General features: G+C 63.2%; 5 protein-coding genes across 7 annotated transcripts; 3 read left to right on the top strand and 2 right to left on the bottom strand.

The window, feature by feature from the left end:
• Positions 1 to 183: 183 nt before the first annotated feature.
• Positions 184 to 1744, top strand: APA1. The gene is made up of 4 exons (XM_062774653.1): positions 184 to 337; positions 416 to 613; positions 761 to 1034; positions 1105 to 1744. The coding sequence occupies exons 1-4, from the start codon at positions 203 to 205 to the stop codon at positions 1587 to 1589; spliced, it is 1092 nt and encodes a 363-aa protein (XP_062630637.1). The 5' UTR covers positions 184 to 202; the 3' UTR covers positions 1590 to 1744.
• A 36-nt stretch (positions 1745 to 1780) lies between these two features.
• On the bottom strand, positions 1781 to 3472 carry LOC62_06G008129 (uncharacterized protein; the record flags this gene model as incomplete). The annotated part of the gene is made up of 6 exons (XM_062774652.1): positions 1781 to 2324; positions 2363 to 2566; positions 2610 to 2962; positions 3001 to 3095; positions 3136 to 3180; positions 3220 to 3472. 6 exons carry the CDS (start codon positions 3470 to 3472, stop codon positions 1781 to 1783), a joined length of 1494 nt encoding a protein of 497 aa, XP_062630636.1.
• Positions 3473 to 4749: 1277 nt separating this feature from the next.
• On the top strand, positions 4750 to 5883 carry ngdn (Neuroguidin; the record flags this gene model as incomplete). Its single annotated transcript, XM_062774651.1, has 1 exon — positions 4750 to 5883. One exon carries the CDS (start codon positions 4750 to 4752, stop codon positions 5881 to 5883), a length of 1134 nt encoding a protein of 377 aa, XP_062630635.1.
• Positions 5884 to 5938: 55 nt separating this feature from the next.
• On the bottom strand, positions 5939 to 7746 carry JIP5 (WD repeat-containing protein JIP5; the record flags this gene model as incomplete). Its single annotated transcript, XM_062774650.1, has 3 exons — positions 5939 to 6769; positions 7006 to 7042; positions 7514 to 7746. The coding sequence occupies 3 exons, from the start codon at positions 7744 to 7746 to the stop codon at positions 5939 to 5941; spliced, it is 1101 nt and encodes a 366-aa protein (XP_062630634.1).
• A 1232-nt stretch (positions 7747 to 8978) lies between these two features.
• Positions 8979 to 13293, top strand: NHP6_2 (Non-histone chromosomal protein 6; the record flags this gene model as incomplete). Of its 3 annotated transcripts, XM_062774647.1 has the most annotated exons (7): positions 8979 to 9052; positions 9406 to 9699; positions 10036 to 10126; positions 10196 to 10362; positions 10410 to 11985; positions 12028 to 12400; positions 12688 to 13293. In XM_062774647.1, the coding sequence occupies exons 3-7, from the start codon at positions 10061 to 10063 to the stop codon at positions 12702 to 12704; spliced, it is 2199 nt and encodes a 732-aa protein (XP_062630632.1). In that variant the 5' UTR covers positions 8979 to 9052; positions 9406 to 9699; positions 10036 to 10060. The 3 variants fall into 3 exon arrangements, with proteins under 3 accessions (XP_062630632.1, XP_062630631.1, XP_062630633.1); XM_062774648.1 differs by having other exon boundaries at positions 8979 to 9699; positions 12737 to 12795; XM_062774649.1 differs by lacking the exons at positions 8979 to 9052; positions 9406 to 9699 and having other exon boundaries at positions 9756 to 10126.
• Between the last annotated feature and the right edge of the window lie 689 nt (positions 13294 to 13982).

Raw genomic sequence — 13982 nt, 5'->3', positions numbered from 1 at the left:
TCCTCTCTCTCCACACGCCTCTTTAATGCCACCCGGCACTGTCATAGCCACATCATCTTCGTCCATACGCTTCTTCTCGTCGCACTGGCTCAGGCACGCCATCCGCCAGCCGCACCTCCACCCGCGACGACATCCCCGAATCTCGCCCTCACCTCGAATCTCGCTCTGCTTTCCAATCGTCCTCTCCTCACCTCTATCCACCATGGCCCAGCCCACCGAGCGTGCGTCGCCCGCCGACATCCTCGCGCGCCTCCCGGCGTCCTTCGCCGCCGCCAAGGAGTCGGGCGACCTGTACTTCTTCCCGAGCACGAGCAGGAACGTTGCCGGCCAGTTCCCCGTGAGTGTCCTCTCGCCTCGGCCTTCCCCTCCGCCTGCTCTTCTCCGCCCGCCCACTGACACCCGCTCCCTCCCATAGTTCAACATCACGATCTGCCCCGCCATCGGCGCGAAGAAGGCGGCCGCGCCCGCCGAAGAGCCCGCCCACGAGTCCAAGCGCGTCCGCACGGCCGAGACCAGCGCCGACAGGCCGAGCCCCTTCCGCCCGCCGTACGTGCCCGGTCTGTATGTTGGCGCCTTTGCCGGCGTCGACGGCGAGGAGACGACCGCTGTGCTGGTGAGTGCGGCGTGGGAGCTAGGCAGACGAGGACGAGGACGAGGACGAGCGGGCGTACAGCCCCGGCCACCAGCTCGGCTCGTCATACCCGTGCTGCCTGTGCACTCTCCCTTCCTCGTCACACTGACTGCACTGACACACCCAAAGCTGAACAAGTTCGCCGTGCTCCCGGAGCACTTCCTCCTCGTCCCGACCGAGGAGCAGCCACAGGCTCTCCCCCCGACCCCCGGACAGCTGGCGCGCACCTACTCGATCCTCCAGGCCGCGGCGCGCTCGTCGCCGTCCCAGCGCCTCCTGGCCTTCTACAATGGCGGACCGGGGGCCGGCGCGTCCCAGCGCTGGCGGCACGTCCAGTTCATCGACGCCAAGGGTGGTGTGCCCCTCGACGACTGGGTGCGGGGGGTCACGTTCGAGCGCCAGGGTGGGTACTGACGAGCAGGGGAGAGACTGGACGACAGACCAAGGATCGGTCGAACTGACACCCCCACCAGACCGCGCAGTCATCCACCCGACCCTCCCCTACATCCACATCCTCCACCCCCTGCCTGCCGCCCACAGCGTCCCCTACCCGCTCAGCGAGGACGACCTGACGCTGCTGGCTGACAACCTCGCTCCGGCGCTGATGCGCTCGCTCGACCTGGCGTTCGACGCGCTCCGCCGCTCGGGAGGCGACAGGAGCCAGGGCTGGAACCTGCTGATGACGCTCGACGCGATCCACCTCATCCCGCGCTCGCAGCCCGCCTTCCCCCTCGGCGACGGGCAGACGCTCGACCTCAACGCGCTCGGCTACGCCGGCATGCTCCTCGTCACGTCCGAGGCGCACGACGCGGCCCTCGACGCCGCGGCCAAGGCCGAGCAGGGCGGCCTCATCTCCATCCTCGCCAAGTGCGGCGTGCCGCGCGAGTTTGGCGAGCAGGCCATCGAGCAGGACGCGAACCAGCACGGTGGTGCCGGCGCAGCTTGGGAAGGCCTGTAGGTGGTGCTGCTACTGCGCTGGCGCGGGGGAGCGCTCTAATCTCCGCTAGTGATGACCCGCCGCGCAACTTTATCGAGTCGCACAAGCACCGTATGTGATGGGTGGACCGGGGTGCTGCCGCTCTTTGGGATGATCAATGCATGTCGTCGTTTGTGCTGTCTAGTTTTGTCTACTACTTCCGTCTCTACCCTCTACACCTCGCCGCCGATCCAGGCAAAGACAAGGAAGCCGAACCCCCACGGCCCGACCGAGGCGAGGCGCCATCCGACACGCGTGAGCGCCCTCACGAAGCGGTTCCCGCTCGCCGCCGTCGTCTTGGGCGTCTCGTGCACGCCCTCGCGGTGGAAGTAGGCGCGGAGCCCGTGTTTCTGCCACGCGAAGCGGATGGGGTGCTCGTAGCGCCACGGAATCGGCTTGCCTGCCTTGTTGAGGCGGGTACGTTCGGCTGCCGCGAGGCCAGAGTACCGCTGTCCTGCGCGGAACGGCCGCCCGGCGAGCTCGGCAGCGGAAGCGGCCGCCACGCCACCTGCGACGATGGTCACGGCCTGCGCCAGCCTTGCCTTCGTCGGTGTCTGGGACGGCGGGCGGGCGGGGAGGGCGTCTGGTCCAGCCGTGCTCTTGGCCACCTCGATGATGCCCTGCTCCTTCTCCACCGAGGCGGTGACGATGGCCTTGACGCGCAGCGCGACGCGGCGCGTGAGGTCAAAGGTCGCGAAGAAGATCGAGTACGAGACGCTGCGGCGGTCAGCTTGCGGCAGTGGAGGTGCACGTACGCGTCACGGGCGATGGCCCACCGCCAGCCCGTCCACCACGAGTGGTCCTTGGCCCACGTGCTCGAGGCGACGAGGTTACGGAACGCCTCGAGCGGGTTCTTTGGCTGCGGGCCGAGGGCGGCCGCGACCTCGGGCGACGGGCCGCGGATGTGCAGGAAGCGGGCGATGATGTTCGAGATGGAGGTCGTTGATTGTTGGAGGAACCTGCGGCGTCAGCTGCGCTTTCCAGACGCGAAAACCAGCTCACCTCACGACGTTCTCGATCGGTGTGAATGCCAGGCCTTGGATCACGCCCGCGCCGGCACCAGCGAGCGCAGAGCATAGCGTCGGATGCCGCGGGACATTACGCGGGCCGCGTATGATAGTCTCGAGGGTGATCTCCTCCTCTGGCGCCTCGGGGAGGCCGTCCTCCCCGTCGTCGAGGGAGAAGAAGTCGGGGAAGATGGACACGGACGTGTCGTCCACTACCATCTCGCGGCGGTGGAAGAAGGGCAGGCGCGCGAGCCATAGCGAGAGGAGCGAGTGGGACGAGAAGAGCAGGAAGCCGAGCGTCGCGTTGACTATCAGCGGGGGCAGCAGCGTGATCCCCAGTATTGCCGGCTAGTGGGTGTCAGCTTGTTGAGGAGCGCAATACCCACCCCGCCCTTGGTTTTCAAGATGTTGCGCACGAACGTGGGGGAGAGGTTCTGGTCTGCGCTCTCGGCGAGCTGGCGCAGGCCGGCCCATGTATCGACTGGGGGCGGGTCAGCGCTTCTCCTTTACTGGCGACTTACGTCGGTTCGGCCGGAAGAGCTTGGACGGGCGGCGGAAGAGGAAACCTGGCGGGCGTCAGCTGCGACGTCGGGCGACACACGCACCCATGAAGAGCAGGAGGGAGCGCGTGAACGCCGCACCGGCAGAGGTGCGCACCTCGGCCGGCGGGAGCGTGACTGGCTCGCGATCGCGCTCGCGCTCGCGGCGGCCAGCCCGCCGCGCAGCAGTGAGCGCCGGCGCGGCAGGGCCGAGGAAGTGCGCCGTGAACCCCGCGAGCTCGAGCCCGACCGCGCCCGTGTGCCCGGCGCTGGCGCTGGCGTTGGCGCCGCGCGAATCGGCATCACCTGTCCTCGTCATGAGCGCATTGCGCTCTGCCGTCCGTCTGTGTGGGGTATGAGCGTTGGGAGGAGAACGTTGCCGGCCGTCAACAGTTGAGCTTGGGCGCGATGGGGGTGCCAGGGTCGGGGCCCCGGGCCACGTGGTTTGCCGGGATTGAGCGGGTGGGTGCGCGTCACCCCGGCCGGTGGGGGGTAGCTCTGGCTAGGCTCGAGGGCGTGTCAGACGGCCATGTGGGGGTCGTTCGAGGGTAATGGAAGGGTAGGGGGGTGGCCGGCGGTGCTGGTGGGGTACAGAGGGTGGTTTGGTGGCTAGTGTGGCTCGGAGCGGTGTTTCGACTTGCCACTTTATCGTTTGTCACTGAAGTTGGGTGACCTCGGGTTATCTGGGGGTCACTGCTTGTGTGTTGCCGGGGCCGTGCGCCGCGGTTTTTCGTTCCTGGGAGAGATCGTGGATGAGGCACCTTTGACACGGAGAGCGAATGCCATCGCACCTTTACGAGAAGTTATCGGTGCTTCTAAACAAACGGTTCACGTCCCTGCTTACACCCAAGCCCAAGACCATCATTTTGCCACGGAAAGTACGACCAATGACCCATAACCCCAAACACGCCGGCGACACCTCCCTATTAGCTCAGGCAAGCCGTCAGCCGGGGACCAAGTGCGTGATCCACCCACAAACTCAGGCGGACCGGCGAGTTAACCTCATCTTACCCGCCAAACAACCGTACCAAGCAGTTTAACCACCAAAAAGGATAAGAATACATAGTATACGCCACACTGACCCCACCACGATGCATGCAGACTCTTGCAGGCCGAGTAGGATGGAGTCTGAACCTCGAGGACATGGCTCTGTGACCAACTGAGACCGCCACACTGGATTTGACTCCGCCCTCCACCGCGGATGCATTTTTTTGGTGCGAAGTCACTGGCTCGTGACTGAGAAATCTCATTGCAGGGGGGGTTGCATCCATCGACCAACTTCCTTTCAACCACACTCACCACCTCTCAAGCACCTGTGACAGCTCGCAGCCGGTAGAGCCCTCCACGAGCTCCCCTGCAGTCACTGTCATACACGCACACCGTAAGTACCGTCCCGTCCCCCTCCCCCCCACCGGCCCCCGATGATGCCTTCGCACTGGGCACTGAGGCAGTCAAAGAACTGTCCGTAAGAGTTACAACGCCTTTCCACGTTAGGAGCGTGGAGCGAGCCTAGAAAACTCGCGACTGAGGGGATATGCCGGTGGTGGTTGTCGTAGATTTCGGCGTCTGTCTGTACGTCGCTGACGCACAACCCAGATGAGCGAGGACAACGACATCCCCTCCAGCGGGGACATTCTGCGCCTGCTCGACACGCTGCAGACGGCGGTCGACGCGACGGCCAAGTCGTCCGCCCCGCTGCTGAAGAAGGCCAAGGCCGCCGACGAGTCGCTCGACCTCTCGGCCGGCATCTCGCTGCTTCTCGTCCGCCCGCAGCTGCTCCTCGCGAGCCTGCACCACCTCGTCGTGATGGCCGGCATCCGGCTCTCGTCGTTGAGCGAGTACACGCCCGACGCTGCCGCCTCGACCGCCCTCGGCTCATCTTTCGCCTCGTCTTCCCGCGCCCGTAACACGGACAACATTGAGGACGAACTCGCCGGCGAGCTCGCCCTCTGTCACGAGGTCATGGACAAGGTCCGCGGCATGGAGGCCAAGCTCGAGTACCAGATCAAGAAGCTCGTCGGGCTCGCCGAGGCCGACGCTGCCCGCGGCAAGGCCGTCGCCGAGGACGTGGAGGAGGACCCTCTGTCGTTCCGCCCCAACCCCAGCGCGATGGTCGCCGCCCCCCGCGCCGAGCCCGAGAAGAAGAAGGCCGCAGACGGCGACGAGGAGGACGGAGTGTACCGCCCACCACGAGTCGCCGCGATGCCGTACAACGAGCCGACCAAGGGGCGCAAGGAGCGCCGCGCGCCGGCCCTGCTCTCCGAATTTGCTGCTGGCCTCGATGGCGCACCAGCAGTCCAGACGACGACGGGTCTGTCCACGCGTCCGGTCCTGGCGGGCGCGCACACCAACTCGGCGAGCGCGAAGCGCGCGGCCGAGCTCAAGCGCATCCAGGAGTTCGAGGAGGACAACATGACGCGTCTGGTGACAACGAAGCGCGAGGCCAAGCGCCGCCGCGACGACGAGGAGGCGCTCGCGCTCGGCTTTGGTGTTGGCGGCCGCGGGCGCCTGCGCCGCCAGAACGGCCTCGAGGCCGAGCTCGAGGGCGTGCTCGGCGAGCGCGGCTCCAAGGGCGTGTGGGACGGCGTGTCGGCCAAGCTGGGCAAGCGCGACGCCCTCACCGATCGCGGAAAGCGTGCGGCTGCGAGCACGGGCGAGCGCAAGTCTGGCCCCAAGAAGGCGCGCTTCGAGAAGGACCTCGCGCGCAAGCGCCGCGCGATCGGCCTCTAGACAACGACGACGACACTGTAGTCTATACTCTATTGTTGTACATGCATAACACCCATTATAAGTCGTCAAAGAAGCCCGTGTCCTCGGGCTCGGCCTTTGCGTGCTTGGCATGGTGGATGCCCTGGCCACGCCTGCTGAGCTTGGTTTTTGGTGCCTCTTCCTCTTCCTCCTCCTCGTCATTCATCTCGACGTCAGAGTCGTCCTCGTCGGCGGCCTCCTCTGCGTCTTCGTCGTCTTCGTCCTCCTCGGCGTCGTCAGCCGCCTCGGCACCAGCGCCCATCTCGTCGTCGTCGTCGCTGTCGTCGTTGTCATCCATGGCCGCGTCCTCGTCGTCGCTGTCGACAAACAGGTCCTCGACGTCGGTGAGCTTGATGCACTGGTCGTGCGAGACCGAGCCGAGCCACTTGCGGTTGCGGTCGAGGGCGAGCCGCTCGATGGGGTACTCGTCGTGCGTGGCAATGACACCCAGGAACTTGTTGGGCTGGATCTGCATCACGCGCACGAGGCCGTCCTCCGAGCCCGTGGCGATACAGTCGTCGGTGAGCGCCACGATCGCGTCGACGCTTGCCGGGTGGCCAGGGATACGGTCCACACAGTCGCCCCACCCGAGCTTGCGGTTCCACACGGTCAGGATGCCCAGCCCTGTCCCGACGACGACCTTGCTCCCGCCCTTGATGGGCGCGATGGACAGCAGCTCGTCCTCCTGGTCCTCGCTGACCGTGAGCGGCTCGGCCTTGGACGACCGGATGTCAATAGCCGACAGGTGCCCATCGCCCGATGTCGTGACGAGCTGCCGCTTGTCCTCAAAGTAGGAAAAGCCCGAGATGTAGTCGTAATGCTGCGTGTAGGTGCGGATGGCGTCGCCTGGCTTGCGACTGTCCCAGAACTGCAAGAGGCGTCAGTGTTTGCATTTTGGCATTGGCAGCGGGTTGGAGCCGCAGCCGCAGCCTTGGCCCCCAAACTTGCCTTGATAACACCCTCGTCATCTCCGCTCGCTACCAGCTGCTCGTTGACGCAGATAACGCGGTTCACGGGAGAGCTGGAGAAACCCGGGTCAGGAACTGCCGGCGGGGCGGACGACGGACGTGGTCGAGAACTCGACCAAGCTTAAGCTTGACTCACTCGTGTGCTGCTTCCTTCTCGAACGTGACTGTCCCCACTGCGGCGTCGAGGCGGCTGGGCGGCGTTAGTGATCGTGTGTCTCTGTCAAGGACCCGTCGTCGATGCGAATGACGTCGGCCGCCAGAACCTGCAGGCATTCTGATGCTTCTCCCCCACCCCCGGCTACAGCATGAGCAGAGTGCCAGTGCGGACGCAGCGCGCAGCACCGCGCACCCTCTGCTATTTCTCGCCGTTGCTCTCGCCATCGTCGAGGTGCCGCGCCCCTGCCTGTCTTGCAGGCGATCCACAATCAGGGCGCCACCATCGAGAGCGCAACACGCCCCGGGCTCTGGCGCCACTGGCATTCGAATGGCACACCACGGCTGGGCATTCTGCTGCTGACACGCTGGCACATAAGAGCGTCGCCCCTGCGCTTGTCTCATACCCACGCTCCCCACCATCTCGTCGTCTTCCTTCCTCTCTCCCCTCCCCTCACTGTAGCCCCTCGCCTCTCCAACAACACACTCACCACAAGATTCCGCTCTTGCCACCAACCCACAGCGACTTGCCGTCCCCCTCAACACCCAGGGCCCTCGCAGTCTTCTTGGTCGGCCGCACGGTCCATGCGCGCTCCGTCTCGCCCGTCGTGTCGTCGTAGCGCCATGCCTTGACCTCGCCGGTGAGGAGGGAGGAGTAGAGGACCGGCTCGGACGGGTGGAAGGCCAGGTCGAACGGCTGGTTTTTCAGCGTAATGTCGGGCATGGTGGTAGCTGTGGCGGCGGCGGGAAGGCAGTCGGTTGTCTTGTCGTCGTCGTCGTACGCCTCGCCTTGTGTTTGTGCACCACAAAACTACGGTTGATGCTGTCAACCCGCGTCGTCGTCCAAGCTCGACAGCAGTGCCGTCGAAATTGAATCTCCATGAAGTGGAGGTGAGGTGGAGTTCAGACCCATGTCCGTGGAGTCAGAAATCTGCCACAATCGGTTCTCATTACGTAAGGCGAAGCGACTCAAGCCTACTTTGCCTCACGTGCTTTTTGGGCCGATTCTGGATCAAAAGTGGATCACTGATCTTTCGCGTTTGCCCCTGCATTCAGGCGCAAATCAGGCGCAAACTTCCGGGAGCGGGCACTACTTGCACACCCGAAGTGTTGCCACCGGGCACCCTACGCCTATTTCCAACTAACTTGCCCATTGCATTTTTTTCCGTCAAGGTTGGGAAGGAGACGGCGGCGTGCTGCTGCAGTCGTTGTGCATTGGCGACTACCGACTTGGGCAAGCAGGCGGTCGGGAAGTTGTGCGTGCTCCAATGCGATGCGCTCCAGCCGGTAGCCCACGGTGGTCGTGCAGGAACGGCTTGGTGCCAAGTTGTGGTACGGTACCGTACGGTACGGCGCAAGACTGCGCATGACTGTTTTGCCCCTGGGCCCGAAAAAGCCCCCCGGCCCCCCCGCCCCCCAAAAGCATGTCCCCCCCCCCTCGGTTGGCAAAGCACGGGCGCTGCTTTGAGAGAGAGAGAGAGTGCGCTCTGACAGTTCCAAGACAAGGTGCTTTGTGCCCGCCGCCGCCGCCCGCCCCTCAATCAAACCAAACCGCTTACGCCTGCGCCCCTCTTGCCCCCGCCCCCCTTCTTGTGCCCATCTGGCCTAGTCGGCCCAGCGCATCGCACCACACGACACACACGACACGTCCTTCTTCCCTCACACCCTTTGTCTTCCCTCGCCTTCCTTCCTCCCTTCCACCCACACCACTCACGCCGCCGCCTCCGCCGCCGCCGCTAGCATTCGTCGTCCTCTTGCTTTGTTGGCCTTGTAGCCTGTAGCACCCCAGCCGATCTCCACCCCCTTCCCCCCGTCCCAGCCCAGGCCAGGCAAATCCTCCCCAGCCGCCCCTCCCTAACACGCTTCCTATCCTTGTCCTCCTTTTCGCGCCTTTTGGCCCTAATCCATCCGCCCCGTCCGTCCTTGCCATCTCCCCTCTCACACCACCCACACCACCCCCCCCCACCCCCCATCCGTTACGTCGCTCCTCTCGCACCCACCACTTTTGACTCGTCTCTGCGCTTCCACTGGTACGTCCCAACAACCTTTCATTCCCCCGCCCCCCCCCGTACCGTAGCCCTCACACACACTCCTCCCTCGCCCCTCCCAAGCCGCCTTACGCGGCCAGCCCATCCCATCCCATCCCACCCCCATCTCACATCCCACGCCCGGTCCCTCACGATCACTCTGCTCCTCCCCCGCGCGCGTCCTTTGGTCCCCCCTACGCCGCCCACACTCCCACCTTGACCCAACCATACACACTCCACATCTCTCCCCTCTTGCCTTGCCGCCGCCGCCTCCGCAGTGTCTCGTGTCCTACCTTGCTCCTCCCCCCGTACCCAGTGCGCGTGGACCCAAACTAATTAGCTATTCCATCTTTCAGGCTACACACGCGTTCTGCGTTACTACCGCTTGTGCGCCCCCCTCCCTCTGGCCGCCCTCGTCACCTCGGCCCTCTTCCTCGCCCTCGCCCTTCCCAATCCACCACATCCTCCTCGCGTCCCACGCCCCGAGCCTTACCTTGCCTCCCCACCCACCCCCGACCTGGAACCAAACAAGCATATCGAGACCGCATCTTATCGATAGCAGCCTTGTGCATACCCTTCGTCTACACAACCACACGCAGCGATCTGCGTCGGATTGGTAACACTTTTTGATCACCAAACAGTGAAGAGCAGTGAGTACCCACCCTCTGTGCCCCAACAAATTGGACGCTGGCTGACACAACCACCACCCATTATCCATCCACCTGCATCCATCCCACCTTGCTCTACCTCATCGCCTGCATCCACCTTGTACACCTTGCCCCTCCCCACTCGTGTCCATTCACTCCCTCCTTGTCCACTCTTCTCTCTCTCAAATCGCTCTGGAATATGCTCGGGTCAAACGAAAACCCTTGGTAACCAACCCACCCCACACCCTGACGACAACCAAACATCCAACCCCCCAATCATTTGCCACTGGGCTTTTGACAATGCATCCACCCCCAAACAACCATCCTACACCCTCACAGCGGCCAGTAAAATCGGCCAGCTCTCATGCAAAACGCTTCGACCGCGACAGCTGCTCTTCCAGGACCCCTGGCGCAGCCTTGGGCAACAAACGTGAGTTGCCGATAACCGGCCGGCCGAAAACCGTTCCCACGCTGCAGTCGGCTGACCCGTGATTCACAGCCATCGCACATGTACCCCAACAGCAGCGCGCATCAGCGCTCTCCCGCCAACCCTCGCGCAACCTACGACGCGGCCTCCACTGGCGGTGACGACCAGTACGCCAACTACAACCAGGCTGCTGGCTTTAGCAACGTCGGCGTTGGCTACAACTACGGCAGCGGCATGAAGTGAGTTGTTTACTTCTCGGAAAAACCCGTGACTAATCCCGCGCCAGCCTTTACAACACTTCCCCTTCGCTCCCCTCTGGCTCGCGTCGCACCTCCAACCCCAAGACTAGCTCGCCCGTCGCGTCTACCACTGGTGCTGGCGGTGTCAATAACTCGCCCTCTGCCTACTACCCTCGCCAGCCCGCGACCAACACTGCGGATGTCTCGCAGGCCCAGTACCAGCAGACTTCGGGCTCGTCGCAGGCGCCAGTCATTGGTCATCACGGCCAGGGGATTGCCGGATCTCAGCAGTCCCACTACGGCTACTACCCCTATTACGACCAGAATGCCCACCACCAGGGCGGTGGTCAGTGGCCTGGCTACAACGCGGCCGGTGCTGGCTTCCCCGGTGGACAGAACGCTCCCCAGCAGCGCACTCCCTCCACTGGCTCAGTAACCACCCCCTCCACCACCAACGTCAACGACCAGTCACATTCGTCTCGAGGCGGTGGTGGTGGTGCCGGCGGCGGTACCAGTGGTTTCGACTACTCTGCCTCTCAGCAGCAGGGCGGTTACCAGAACTGGGACTCGTCCCGCCAGCCTGGATGGCAAGGCCAGCAGCAGGGCCAGCACCAGGGCCAGCAGCAGGCAGGAGGAGCGCGTGCCACTAGCAGCGGTGGCCAAGCCGCCCCAGTGATCAGCCCGTGGCAGGGCTACGGCAGTCACCACCCGTTCCCTCCTCCCCCTCAACCGGTTCCCCAGATGGGTGGCCAGCTTCCTCCAGGACAGTACGGCTGGAACCAGCCTTGGAACGGCCAGGGCGGCTACTACCCCCAGCCTCCCCACCAGGGTGTTCCGCCAGGCCCTCCTCAGCCGCCGGCTCCTGCGCCTCCCGCTCCTGCTGCTACTGGCGGCAAGAAGTCGAAGAGCAGCAAGGCCAATGCGGCTGCGGCTGCGGCTGCGGCTGCTGCCGCCGCCGCCACCGAGGCGCCTGCCGAGCAGCATTTGGGGAAGCGTGCTGCTGAAGCAAGTGCCGAGGAGGGCGAGAAGAAGGAGAAGGGCAGCAAGAGCAAGAAGGGCAAGAAGGAGGAGGAGAAGCCCGCCCCCAAGGTTGCTGCCAAGTCTCATCTCAAGCCTCCTCGCCAGGCTCCCTCTGCCTGGCAGCTCTTCTTCACCGATGAGCTCAACAAGGCCAAGGCCGTCGCCGCTGCCGAGGCCGGCACCACCCCCGGAGGAACGCCCATCCACCCCAAGCTCAATGTCGCCCAAATTGCCAAGGATGCCGGTGCTGCCTACGCTGCCCTCAGCGAGGAGCGCAAGGCGTACTATGCTCAGAAGGTCGAGGAGGGCAAGGTTCAGTATGCCAAGGAATTGGTAGCCTGGCAAGCGACCTTGACTCCCGAGGACATCAAGGCCGAGAACGCATTCCGTGCCCAGCAGCGCAAGGAGGGCAAGTCCCGCAAGGGCAACCTCAAGGACCCCAACGCTCCCAAGAAGCCTCTCTCCGCCTACTTCCTCTTCCTCAAGGGCATCCGCGAGAACGACGACCTTCGCAAGCAGGTGTGGGGCGAAGAGACGGAGACAACAAGGCAAAGTGTCCTCGCGGCCGAGCGCTGGAGAGGGCTCAACGACGACGAGAAGAGGGTAAGACTACGGGTTTGTGGATTTTCCCTGCTAACGTATTAGCCCTACTTGGCGCAGGCCGAGAAGGACAAGCAAGAGTACGAGTCGCTGCGCAAGATTTACGAAGACGACGCTGCTGCTCGTGCTCGCGGCGAGGCGGTCCCCGACCGCCCGCAGTTTGCCGAGATTCAGTCGTCGATTGTCGACCCACCCAAGTCTCTCCTCGAGCCCAAAGACAAGAAGGCCGATGGCACTGTCGACCCAACAGCATTTACTTTTGCTCATCAGTCAACGCCCGATCCGGAGTCTGGTAACGGTACGTCGGCAGCCCCGAGCGGTTTCGACGCTTCTTTGGAGATCGATGAGTTCCATGGTTTTGACGACATGGACCTCACTGGCCTCGAAGGCATGACAGGTCACGGCGAAACACACGAGGGTCAGTGGAACGACCTGCGCATCATGGAGAGCACCGCGTCTACTGGCGAGCCGGTCGTTGCTTCGTCAGAAACAGCGCTGGTTGCAGAGGTGGCGGGGGCTACAGAGGTGGCACCTGCTATCCCGAGTGACCAACCTGTGACCGTCGTGGCCGAGCGAGCCGCGATAGAGACTGTCCAGACTTAGGCAGCCGAGGCTGCCACATTGGCTGTGACTGATTTCGAGACTGTTTCACCCCCAGTGTTGCGACCGAGATAAGCATGGGACACATTTACTGACACTTCGCAGTCTCCGATCGTCGTTGAAGAAACGATGACGGCACCCGATGGTTCGACAGCCGTCGTTGAAGACTGGGTCTTGGCCCTGCCAACCGTCGACATTGTCGGCCCGCGGTAGTGGTTGAGTCCGAGGTAGCAGCAGTTCTTGAACTGTCTGTCTTCTTAGCGACCGTCGAGCCTCATCCCGCCTTTGAGTCTTCAAGTGCCACGTCAGTCAACATCGTCAACGCCGAGTCAGCAAGCACACGAGGTCAGCCTGCAGCAGTGGAGCCGGTTGAAGCTGTTGCGACTGAGCCTGCATCTATGTTCCCCACACCACATGGATGATATCGCAGTGCTTGCTACCCCGGTGGAAGCGATTCGAGTCTGTCGTGGCTCTTTTTGGGGGTTTGTTGGATTTTCTTTTAATCCGGATCCTTTCGTCTTGTTCTTGGGGTGCCGTTTACTTCGTTTTTTCTCGATTCGGTTATAATGGATGGGGGCAGTAAGAAGGAGCGAGAGAGTGAGAGAAAAGAGTACCGCTTGCTTTTGTACAACGTACATTACATATACCACTGAAGAGGTTGCGCTGACCGCCATTCAAGAGGTCACAATGAAATGCAACCATTGAAACCTGCTACAGTCGATGAGACGACCTACCGCTCAACTTCCGCTCGGATTGCGGGATGAATGTGACTCGAATAGAAGGTTGCCTTTAACTGCAATTACCTTTAACCGCAATGTTGACGGACAACGGTTGCCCCCTGACGAGAGCCACTCTACGACCACCACCACGACGTGAGCCAGACAGGCCTTCGTCCTCCGCCATGATCCGCCAAGCACATTCTAGCCCTGCGTCGTCGCACAACACACGAGGCACATTTGACCTTTTTAAAGTATTTGGACATGTGGGCAGGGAGGAGGACAGGGCAGGGCAACGACAGTGTGCAAGAGTGGGGCTGGAGTCGAGTGGGGTAAACTGCTGATAAAACGGCAGTTGAGCCAGGATGTGGAGGCTGTGGCTACAGCCGACGCAACGAGAGCAACAGGGCAAAACGACAGAGTCGGCCCTCGACCGACCGACTCGTCGTGCGCCTGCCTGCTCTGACAGCGGCGCACAGATCGACGCATCTGATGCTTGCTACATCCCATCGTCTTTTCTTTGTGAGCGAGCGAGCATCCAAGCGCCCGAGCCCCGACGCAAGAGCACGCGCACACACCGGCTTGACGCAATGACCATTGGCCGCCAAACTTAAGGACCCACTACCCGACAGAGCCTTTATCCACATCCGTCGTCTACCCTCGCCAAAAACCCACCGACAACAC

The sequence above is a fragment of the Vanrija pseudolonga genome, chromosome 6 (assembly GCF_020906515.1).
Source record: "Vanrija pseudolonga chromosome 6, complete sequence".
Lineage (NCBI taxonomy): Eukaryota > Fungi > Basidiomycota > Tremellomycetes > Trichosporonales > Trichosporonaceae > Vanrija > Vanrija pseudolonga.
The sequence above is the reverse complement of the archived record's forward strand: the minus strand, read 5'-3'. Positions and strand labels throughout refer to the sequence as shown.